Below are 12,008 nucleotides of genomic sequence, written 5' to 3'. Positions count from 1 at the left end.
CAGAACTTAAACAAATCATTGTACTTTGAAAAATGGGTGGAGGACGGTGTTGTTTCAGTTCATCAGCTGGTGACTGCTGAGGGACGGCGACTCAGGTACCAGGAACGCCTTCATAAATTCAGGTTGCCAATCAACCCCAAAGAACATTCAGTGGTTTGAGGCTGTATGAGGAATGCAGCTGGTTAGGGATCAGCTGGAGCCCCAGCTGATTAGGGCAGCAGATTCAATCACTAAGGGAGGGAAGGACGTTCTGAAGAATAAATGTTCTCATAAATCCATCAGGAGCCTCCTGCACCCTCAGCAAACCCCTCTGGTCTGCAGTGACGGGCACATCGAGCCGAGGAAAACGTGGCTTGTGGGGGATGAATTTTGTTTGAATATTAATATTAAAGAGGTGTCGTTTGAAATAATGCATAAAATGTATCAGCCAAGAAAACCCTCGAAAGAATTCATGTTGATATTGAATGAGTTTTGTGTGGAAGAAACTATCTATTCTCTGAGTGTACATCTGTTAGAATATTCTGGAGGGTTGTGCAAAATTACATCAAGAGGAAAACTGGACGAACAGTCCACTTCGAGGGAGAAGACATTTTTCTTTGTTTTGAAAGGAAAAAGACTTCATCTTTTTGTCCGCTGCTTCTTTTCTGAGGTAAATTTCACCAACACAGGAAGACATGGACAGACTCCAAACCAGCTTTCACTGTCTCAATGAAGTGGAGAGCGACTCCAGTCCTTCAAGGACCTATCAGCAAGAAAGCTTTGAAAACTGCAAGTGTGTCGGACAAACGCGGCAAGGAGCGATGACTCAGGATGCAGGACCACACGTCTCCTCCTTCCAGTGTTTGTCTGGCTTTTGTTTCTTTAATTTAATTTAATTATTTTCTTGTTTCTTTCTTTATTGTATGTCTTCATCTGATCCCTTGTTGTATGACTGGGATTTCTGTTGATGACTGCATCCTCATCCCTCATATGTATTGTTAACTGTATGTGGTAAATAAATAAAAAAACAACCTCCCCCTGCAACAGGAGCCCCCCCCCACACACAGGAGGAGACCCTCCCGTGAAGTGGTGATCAGCGAGGAGATGAAGATGATGATGATGTAAGATGATTTATGCCTTGTTTATTGTCTTCGGGCTCTATTTTGTTTGTTTGTTTGTGTGAGAGAGAGAGCGAGAGAGAGAGAGAGAGATTTGCCTCTTATGTTAACCTGCTAACTTCATGTTCCATGCCACTCACATCTTCTCAGAGTGCAGAGAACTCAAATGTTGAGGGCATGTATCCGTCACCAACTGTCACAGTTTTGAGGAACCCTTGAGGGTGGTTCCCTCTACGTTCCCTATAGAACCTCCTGTTGAAATTCCACCTATAGGGGAGAAAACTTGTGTGAGTGTGTTCTTATTTAGGTTCTTGTGTCATCTCCCCAGTTCAGGAACATTCTACAAGAGACGCTGAGGGAACATCCTGCATATGTTGCTCTAAAATGTTCCCTAAAGGTTCCAGGGCCAGTCTGTCCTTGTCTGGATGGGAAATTAGGAGGAAGCTTATACCTCTTGACACAGATACAACACACACACACCTGCAAGTTTAATTATATGAATAAAAACCAGAATTCTTCTGAAAGTTAAAGATAAAATAAGTTTGTGAGGTGAAACTACAGTTTCAGTACTTATATTTTTAATTGAAAGCAACAAAAGTTATAATAATAATAAACAATGACAATTATTGGGCGGCCCGGTGGAGCAGTGGTCCTCACTGTGGCCCCCCACCAAGAAGGTTGTGGGTGGAGCCCCGGCTGCAGCACGGGGTCTTTCTGGGTGAGTCTCCATGTTCTCCCTGTTCCTGCTGGGTTCTCTCTGGTACTCCAGCTTCCTCCACAGTCCAAAGACATCAAGAGGGGACCAGGTTAATCCAGACTCTAAATTGACCGTAGGCGTGGCTGGGAGAGCCAATGGTTGTCTGTCTCTATGTGTTGGCCCTGCCATGGACTGGTGACCTGTCCAGGGGGAAGGCTGCTGGGATAGGCTCCACCCCCACCACCCTCAACAGGAGGAGAGGGGGAACATGGAGGGAGGGATGGATGGATGATGGAGGGATGGATGATGGATGAATGGAGGGATGGATGATGGATGGATGAATGGAGGGATGGATGGATGGATGGATGAATGGAGGGATGGATGGATGGAATGATGGATGGATGGATGGATGGATGGAATGATGGATGAATGATGGATGGATGGATGGATGGATGGATGGATGGAATGATGGATGAATGATGGATGGATGGATGGATGGATGGATGGATGGAATGATGGATGAATGATGGATGGATGGATGGATGATGGATGAATGATGGATGGATGGATGGAATGATGGATGGAATGATGGATGGATGGATGGAATGATGGATGGATGGATGGATGATGGATGAATGATGGATGGATGGATGGAATGATGGATGGAATGATGGATGGATGGATGGAATGATGGATGGATGGATGGATGATGGATGAATGATGGATGGATGGATGGAATGATGGATGGATGATGGATGGATGGATGGAATGATGGATGGATGGATGGAATGATGGATGGATGGATGGAATGATGGATGAATGATGGATGGATGGATGGAATGATGGATGAATGATGGATGGATGGATGGATGGATGGATGGATGGATGGAATGATGGATTGATGGAACTCCATGAATTCCTGAGCTTGATTAATCCTCCCTTTTAAATTTAACAACAACATTCTAAAAATAAAAACAATGATGATTTCAAGCTCTCAAAGAGTTTCTTGAATGTCCAAGTTAAGGACAAAAGACATTTCACTCTCGTCTTCAACTTGGATGTTTAAGGGGCACCACACTAGTTTTACCAACTTGCTAATTTAACACACGAGTGTTGAGGTGCAGAACCTGTCACCGTCTTAAAAAGCAGGATGTTTTTATTCAGGCAGTGAGAGTTTTACCTCATCTGTGGGGGTTCTGTCTGGATCGTAGATGAATTTCATTCTGTCCTGTTGTGAGTTTTTCTGAATTGAAAACTTAATTTCACCTCAAAACTCAGAGAAAAAAGAGCAACAAGCAGATGTCATGTAATTATTTTTCAATGTGTGACATCACAACAAGAGAGTTCAGCAGTATAAGGCACCCCCCCCCACACACACACACACACAGGGCATATCACTACATCATTGGCATACACAACAATACACGATGAAGCCATGACTCCACTACAACTGCCCCCCCACATCTCATCACATTTATATTTCTATATTCATAGGAAAACAATATCAGCACACTGACATATTTTCATGTTTTTTAAATCTTCAGTTTAAATTACCTAACAAGATAAATACATTTTGAATTTTGCCAAAAAAATAAATGGCTGAATAAATATAGATGCTCTGAAAGAAGCAGATTGTCATTTCAAAAATCTGCAATAATCTGACAGTCATGACCAAATACAGTGAATGTACTTTGTGTCACACTTGAACACCACACATACATGGATCAGGCTAACGGTGCTAAGTGGCTAACAGACGTAGATGGACAACAGCAGACCACAAGGCTTTTGCTCCAAAATCTTAGTGTTAGTTTTGGTACTCCTTAAATATTTGTTTCAGTGAAGCAATACATAATTCAGTTAGTCAAATATAAAGATGCAATTTCAAATCTTGTTGTGGTATTAGTACATTTATGTGGGCAGCCAATAATAACAATGTTACAACAGTAAAGCTGAAGTGATTACTCGTCAACTATAACATTAATTGTCAAATATTTTGATAATCAATTATTTTGAATTTGAACTAAAAATTCTGAAATACAATAGAGAAAATTAATAATTAATAATAGAATAACCAGACATTTGAAGACATCGTCTTTGGCTTTCCAGAATATTGATCAGCATTCTCCAAGTTTCTGGCATTTGATGGACCAACAACTAATCAATACATGGAGACAATAATTTGCAGACTAATTAACTGCAGCCCTACATGACAGTGGTGCATCGCAAATGTGGGTTCAGTCCTGTGTTTGGTCCCAAAGGCTCAGAACATTTCATGAGCTGCTGAACCAGTCGTCTTAGCATTTTGAAACAAGCTAGCATCTGTTTAAATGCTATTTCAATACTTGGAAGAGAAAAGGTAAATTTAGACTTTATGGGAAATTGTAGCTTTAATTTGTCAGCACTGTTGTCTGCATGCTAGTCACACTGAGACAGCGAAGATAGCGAAGCTACTCTAGAATGCACAATTGCTGATACACGCATGAGATGTTGAATGCTACAGAATCCTGCATGTTTTCTTAACAACTGTTGACAAGCTAGTTACTAGTTGGTTATCAAATTGGCCTCTTTCTATTTTAAACCTGGGGCCCCAGACCAGGCATTGAACCAGGGACAAAATATAATCTCTCACAGCTCGACTGGCTGTCACTGATTAAAAACTTAACTTTGACATCCCGTGTCACTCTGAGCTCATTTAGTTTCTACTTGGATTGCATTCTCCCTGCCTCCCCTCCCATGAACCAGTCTACCATCCAGTCCCCCATCAAGCTGGCTTGCTCTCCCTGCCTCCCCTTCCATGAACCAGTCTACCATCCAGTCCCCCATCAAGCTGGCTTGCTCTCCCTGCCTCCCCTCCCATGAACCAGTCTACCATCCAGTCCCCCATCAAGCTGGCTTGCTCTCCCTGCCTCCCCTCCCATGAACCAGTCTACCATCCAGTCCCCCATCAAGCTGGCTTGCTCTCCCTGCCTCCCCTTCCAGAAGCTTCCTTCTTCTACTGTTACTAACATTTCCATGTTTCCTCCATTCTGTGTTATAAACTGTTTTCTTCTCTGTACCAACATCTCCTGCACGTCTGTCCCTCCTGGTGAGGGATCCTCCTCCCCTCCTCACCCTGAGGTTTCTCCCATTTTTCCCTGTTAAAGGTTTTCTATGGAGTTTCTCCTCAGTCGATGTGAGGCTCTGAGGGCAGAGGATGTTGTTATGATGCCATGAAGCCTGGAGACAAACTGGAGGGGAAAACAGGCTACAAAGAAAACTGCCTTGCCTTGTGATTTTCCTTCGAGGGCTTCAAGACCAGAGTGTGTTTCCCTCCACTGAAATGTCCCGACTGGTGAGCTCAGACTTTATATTCATAATTGTTAACCAGACAAGAAGCAGAGCGATTCGAAAGTGCATTTACATCCAGTTACAGATCTGTTTGGAATCGTGTGGCTGCACTTGCTGTGATGTGAAGTAGCAGTACAGCAGTAATAGAGTACTGAACTACAAACGTATCAGAACTGAACAGAATAATAATAATAATAATAACAATAATAATAATAATAATAATAATTCTAAATTTATTTTAATCTATTACCTAGTAACCACATACTTCATACGAAGATTAATTTCTGTTGGAATAAATATTCCTAATTTACTCTTTAAGAAAGGAAGGCTAACACTTCATTGCACGTCACCCGATTTAAGAAAGCTAGAACCTTTTCTCCTCTGGTAGCATGTTTTTAACAACCAGCTACCGTTCCAAAAATATTGGTTAACAAAAGCAGAAAAGCCACTGTACCAGGGGTGTGCCCCCCTCCAAAAGCTTTCAGCTTAGGTCCTCAAAATGAAGGTGCCACAGACCCCTAATACCCCCCCCCCCCCCCCCACCACCACCACCATGTTTGAGGCAGGTTTTTTTCAGGCAGTAATTCACTATTATGGCGTTCGTTTTCCAGTTGGGGAAGGTTCATGCACAACAACTGAAGTCAAAGAAAAAAAATCTAGTGAAAACACTTCTGAACACAGTAAAGTACAAAATGAACACATCACAATGAAATGTAACACTACTAGTACGCAGAAATACTGCACTGAAATATCCACTGCAACAAACAAGAGACTGCATGAATTTAAGATGTGCTTGATCAGAATCAAGGCAGATCAAACGTTCCTTTGCTCTGACATCGCTATCGACTCATCTTGGCGAAGCCTGTTGACATGGACAAGTGCCTGGTACCACACCTGAAACCCTCTCTGGAGCGTGGAGCTGAATTCTAAGGGATGTAGATTTCACTATCGTACAGCAACTGCACACTTCAAAGACAGGAGGATTTAAAAGAAGGAAATGTGGCAGAAAATTCAACAACCTTTTCACAGTCAAAGCCTATAAACTAATCCTGCAGTGGCAGCGGCAGCCATGTTGGTGTCTGATCAAATCATACTTCTACTGTTTCATAGTGATTGTGTTTTTCCATCATTTATAACCTCATATCTGTTCAATCTTTATGTCCGGCTACTCTACACACTCTCCTGCACAGGTGGGGTTGATTTATCTTCAAGGGGTGTGGTTTCAGCTGTGGGGGGTGGCGCTGCCACTGGGGCTTCCACCAGTGGTACCTTCTCTTTCACCGGTGAGGTGGAAAGTGTCCCACCAGAACTGGCTGGGGCAGGGGGGTCCTCAACCGATGAGGAGGCGGGAGGCGGGCCGAAGCTGCGGGCGATCTCGTCAAACGTCTTTCCCTTGGTCTCTGGGACTTTTAGGAAAGTGAAGATGAAGAAGAGGATGAGAAAGCCAGTGAAGATGAGGAAGACCCAATGCTCTAATAGCTCCTGAGGACAGAGAGAGACACCCAATAAAATGTTAGAAGCAAGACAGAGAGGAAAACCAGCAAGAGGGTGAGGGTTAACCCAAGAACCTCACCACTAATTTGGGGAAGCTCATTCCAACCAGGAAGTTAGATGTCCAATTGCAGCAGCCAGCCACAGCCATAGCTGCTGGGCGAGGTCCCTGGGAGAAGAGCTCAGCAACAATGAACCATGGGATTGGCCCAGGGCCCAGTTCAAACATGGCAACGAAGAGCATGACAGCCAAGATGGCCACATAGCTCATGGCAGGGTTGCTCTTCTGCTCACATGGATGGAAAGACAGAGACATGAGACATTGCCACTGAATTGTGTTCTGCATCTGTGTGCATGAGTGCTCAACTCACCAGCAAGAGTGCCACAGTCATGAGCAGAGCACTGACTGCCATTCCCCCAAGACCCAGGAGGTGCAGAGTCCTTCGTCCCGCCTTCTCCACCAGGAAGAGCTATTGGACCAAGACAAGGAGGATTGATTTCTCTGTCAGCAGCAAGATCCTTCTGACCTGCTCCTACACATTTATTGAATCAGTCTTATGGTTCTCGGTGGTCTGCTGGTTCCACTCCATCAACCTGCAGGAGAGGAACTGCCTACATAGCATCGTCAAGGTGTTTTCCAAGATTACTGGACTTCCCATTCGCTCCCTGACAGCTGTGTGAGCAGCAGGTCCACAGCATGGCTGCCCAGATCCTGAAGGACCCCTCCCATGCTCTCTTCCCGGCATTCCAGAGGCTGCCATCCAGTCCCAGGCTCCAGTGTCCAGCCTGCAGGACCCAGAGAAGGAGATCCACCTTTGTCCCCCAGGCTGTCCTCCTCCTGAACTCTGACCTCCCTGCACTCTGACCCCTGGTACCAACCACAAGACCGCCACTGGCCACTTGTCCTACACCGAGTGTACGCCTGTACTTCCTGTATGTGCTGCAACTGTATTTATACTCTATTCATGCTACGATTCATCCTGTACAGACCACAATATTTGCAAAGTACTTAGTACAAAAATGTAAATATACTACTTATCTATTGTGCACTACTACTTCTGTCATGCCCTTTACAAGGTAACTGTTGCTAACTCTGGGACGTATAGATCGTTCCACTGCACTTCCTCACCGACTGTATGTTGTGTAACCAACTGTACCGCTCTCTGCTACCACGATTGCCCTCCACAGGGATTAAGAAAGTTTTCTGAATCTGAATCTTTTATGAATTGTTGGACATGTCATCACACTCAGCTTCAGACACACCAGGTCAGGTCCCCCCCCAAACTGACGCTGATTTATGGTGTGTTTCAGGCGTTAGTCAGCTGAAATCATAAGTTCAAGGTCAGACCTGGATAATGTGGTTGGGAATCAACCCACTTGATCTGTTAGGGGGCACAGTGCCAACTAGTGTTTCAATGGACGTACCATTGCCAATAAATGGGTTCTTCCTAGGTTCATGTATCCCATGTCTCAAACCAACTGCACTTTAACTCACAGAAACAACAGTGAAGATGGTGTTGACGATGCCAGCGCCAATGGTGGCGTAGATGGGTTGCTTCACACCAGCACTTTCAAAGATCCCGGTGGAGTAGTAGAACACCTGAGGAACACAATGCAGAGGGAGAGAGGACACCAAAACGTTACCGATTCAGTGACATGATAACTTTTTTCATATCGTTTACCAACACAGAGCTGGTTGTTCCTTCCCTGTTATCTTGAATGCAGCAGCATCTCCATACTGCCGGCTACTTTGGGTAACATCAACTAGGCCTACACCCATGGCAGTGTGTGTGTGTGTGTGTGTGTGTGTGTGTGTGTGTGTGTGTGTGTGTGTGTGTGTGTGTGTGTGTGAACTTGGCTTTTGTTAGCTTTGGAGACTGTTTCTGATATAAACACTAACCTTATCAGGACCCCTAGTCCTCATGGGGACCAAAGACTGGTCCTGATGTGGCAGAACTTAATTTATGAACACCTGGTCAAAGGTAGAGTGAAGGTGTAAACTGCAGTTAGCTTGAGGTTGAGGCTAGGCATCAACTGGTTAGGGTCAGGATTAAGATTAGGGTTTGGGCTAGGATATTCACATCAATGGAAGTCAATGGAATGTCCTAATAAGGATATCTATGCAAACCTGTGTGTGTGTGTGTGTGTGTGTGTGTGTGTGTGTGTGTGTGTGTGTGTGTGTGTGTGTGTGTGTGTGTGTGTGTGTGTGTGTGTGTGTGAAAGAACTGGTAGCAGAGACCAGGTCTCTCCTGGACTGCTTCTCTGCATGGCTCCCTGTCAGATTCAGAATAGAATTTAAAATTCTTCTTCTACCATCAAAGTCCTCAACAGTCAGGCTCCTTCATCCCTGACAGAGCTCCTAGTCCCCTATGATCCAGCTAGAACCCTTCACTCCCAGGATGCAGAGTTCCTGCTGGGAATAGGCTTATAGTCAGGACTGCTTAGGCTGGCCCTTAGATCTGCTGCTATAGGCTCAGACTGCTGGGATCTCCCATGATGCACTGGGCTTCTCTCTCCTCCTCCTGTCCTCAGACGTGTTACTAATTCCTCTTCTTCTCCCCTCATCCCAGATCCTGGTGCTGCTGGAGGAGGCTCCAGACCTGAAGAGGCTCCAGCTGCCACCCGTAGCTCCACCTGCTCACGTCCCCGTCTGTCCATCAGTCTCTCCTCCTTTCTCTCCCTCTTTATCTCTGTCCCTCTCTTTCCTTCTGTCTCTCTGTCTTCCTCCATTCTCTGTCTTTGTCTCTGTCCGTCAGTCTCTCCTCCTTTCTCTCCCTCTTTATCTCTGTCCCTCTCTTTCCTTCTGTCTCTCTGTCTTCCTCCATTCTCTGTCTTTGTCTCTGTCCGTCAGTCTCTCCTCCTTTCTCTCCCTCTTTATCTCTGTCCCTCTCTTTCCTTCTGTCTCTCTGTCTTCCTCCATTCTCTGTCTTTGTCTCTGTCCGTCAGTCTCTCCTCCTTTCTCTCCCTCTTTATCTCTGTCCCTCTCTTTCCTTTTGTCTCTCTGTCCTCCTCCATTCTGTCTTTGTCTCTGTCTATCAGTCTCTCCTCCTTTCTCTCCCTCTTTATCTCTGTCCCTCTCTTTCCTTTTGTCTCTCTGTCCTCCTCCATTCTGTCTTTGTCTCTGTCCATCAGTCTCTCCTCCTTTCTCTCCCTCTTTATCTCTGTCCCTCTCTCTCCTTCTGTCTCTCTGTCTTCCTCCATTCTCTGTCTTTGTCTCTGTCCTGCTCTCCTGCTCTCTCTCCGTCCCCACTGATCCTGGATCTGCTCCACCTTCCTGCTGGTAAAGGAAGGTTCTGGTGGCTGCTGTTGCAAGGATGTGCTGCTGATGGAGAATTGTTAGGTGGAGGTTCATTGAAGGAGGGAGGTGCTGGACCTGCTCTACTTGGACAGAGTCAGGACAGAACTTTGGTTGGGGTTTGGTGACACACAAATAAACCTGACTTGACTTGAAAGAGAGGGAGACACTCACAGCATTGATGCCTGACAGCTGCTGAGACAACTGCAGCATGACGGCGATGAGGAGGGGCTGGCGATATGCTGCTGAGCGGAACAGTTCCGGAATGGTCACCTTCTTCTCCAGGGCCATCTTGGCACTTTCCTCCTTCATCTCCTGCAGGTCTTTACTGACATCATCCGAACCGCGGAGACGCACCAACACTTTAAAAACCATTCACACAAACACTCTGTAAATCTGGTGCCTTTAACACATGGACAGATTCTTGATACTAGGGAAGGTCTCAGACCCTCGTTTGCTGATGTCTTGTCACAGTATCACTACAAGATACAGCTCCAACCCACTGGAGGCAGTACCATCATCAGTAAAAGCAGTGGTATTGTCACTAGTTGCAGTAGTATCTTTAGTAGTATTTGTGCTCGAAGCAGCAGTAAAACTATAGTCCAACTCAGTAGTTGCAGCAATGACTAGCACTGTAGTACTGGTGTGTACCTTTACGTGCCTGCTCCTCCTGGTTGAGGTTGATAAGCAGGAAGCGGGGGCTCTCAGGGCAGAAGGGCAGCAGGATACACTGCAGCACAGCGGGGGCTATTGTGAGGGCCAACAGCAGGGGCCACAGCTGCTGAGAGCCCAGGAGAGCCTCCAGACCACAGATCTACACAGTAAGATAGGGTTAAACACTATCTATAAATTCTTGTAAAACTAATCTAATCTATGCCATATTAGGAGTGCGAAGTTCTCACCTGAGCTATCAGGATGCCCACCACCACCCCAAGCTGGTGTAGGGTTCCAAAGGCCCCTCTGAGGGGCGTGGGTGACACCTCGCCCACATACATGGGAGTCAAGCCGGTAAAGAAACCACAGAACAGGCCAATGACGAGGCGACCGGCAATCACCATCTCATAGGACGAGCAGATGGTGGAGAAACCCATGAGGAGGCCACCAATCACGGCCAGACAGTTGACCAGAAACATGGAGCGACGCCTGGAATCCAGGACCAGCCCAGAACCAGACCAGGAACAATCATAGCCCAGAGGAATGTCAGATGAAATCTTACAATCGCTAAACTGATGCATACCACAGAAAGCAAGTGAAGGAGGAAGGATGGTGTAATCCTAGTCTGACGTTCTGGAAATCTGAACCCTAATCATCACCATCATCATTTCATCACCAGATGGAACAGGAAGAGTGGTGTGGTGCTGGCTCAAACAAAGAAGTAACAACTGTGGGGAACTTTGGAGGCATCTTGTGAAAATCTTCCTCCTAAACTCCATCTAGAGTGGTGGCGCTACGACTGAAGCACATCGGTGTAGTAATACTGTTATACAGATACTTTTAAACTTCAGTTGACAATATTATTTGTTTTTTGTGTGTAAATGATCGAACAAATTAACAAATTTCCTTCCCCACCTGCCAAATCGGTTTGCCATGACGCCCACGCTGAAAGAGCCCACCATGCCGCCAACACTAAAGATGGAAACAGTGATGCTCCAGACGATGGTGCAGACCCCTGGGCTGATGGCCTCGCCGTAGCGCTCCAACCAAGTATCATTGAAGAAGGATCTGAGTTTCTGGAGTTGGAGAGAGAGTTGCAATCCAAATGAACAAACAAGCAAATGGTAACAAATGTGTCAACAGGTTTGACCTCTGTTTTATTTGTCCGTTTTTAGACACAGAAATGCATCATTCATAATGAATATGTAAATACAGCAGAATTGTTTGGGTGTTATTGATGTGAAGGTATGGAACATCACGTGTAGGAGCCTCCCGTGGAGGAGCTTCCGTGTAGGAGCGAGCCTCCTTGTAGGAGCGAGCCTCCGTGTAGGAGCCTCCATGGAGGAGCCTCCGTGTAGGAGCCTCCATGAAGGAGCCTCCTGTGGAGGAGCCTCAGTGTAGGAGCCTCCTGAGTAGGAGCCACCGTGTAAGAGCCTCAGTGAAGGAG

The 12,008-nt window shown here is 45.8% G+C and overlaps 1 protein-coding gene across 1 annotated transcript in view; it reads right to left on the bottom strand.

The window, feature by feature from the left end:
- Positions 1 to 5,658: 5,658 nt before the first annotated feature.
- The window catches only part of LOC147240169 (solute carrier family 2, facilitated glucose transporter member 1-like), a 14,354-nt gene continuing 8,004 nt past the window's right edge, over positions 5,659 to 12,008 (bottom strand). The window contains exons 4-11 of the mRNA XM_086192406.1: positions 11,477 to 11,637; positions 10,810 to 11,050; positions 10,559 to 10,721; positions 10,082 to 10,269; positions 8,108 to 8,212; positions 6,984 to 7,082; positions 6,695 to 6,898; positions 5,659 to 6,603 (exon numbers count right to left, since the gene is read on the bottom strand). Coding sequence (XP_086048532.1) covers positions 6,292 to 6,603; positions 6,695 to 6,898; positions 6,984 to 7,082; positions 8,108 to 8,212; positions 10,082 to 10,269; positions 10,559 to 10,721; positions 10,810 to 11,050; positions 11,477 to 11,637 — 1,473 coding nt within the window. The 3' untranslated portion in view covers positions 5,659 to 6,291. The remainder of the gene's footprint in view (positions 6,604 to 6,694; positions 6,899 to 6,983; positions 7,083 to 8,107; positions 8,213 to 10,081; positions 10,270 to 10,558; positions 10,722 to 10,809; positions 11,051 to 11,476; positions 11,638 to 12,008) is intronic.

The sequence above is a fragment of the Aulostomus chinensis genome, chromosome 22, assembly GCF_037954235.1.
Source record: "Aulostomus chinensis isolate RoL2024-O1b breed Wild chromosome 22, RoL_Achi_v1.0, whole genome shotgun sequence".
NCBI lineage: Eukaryota > Metazoa > Chordata > Actinopteri > Syngnathiformes > Aulostomidae > Aulostomus > Aulostomus chinensis.
This window is presented reverse-complemented; position numbering and strand designations above follow the sequence as displayed.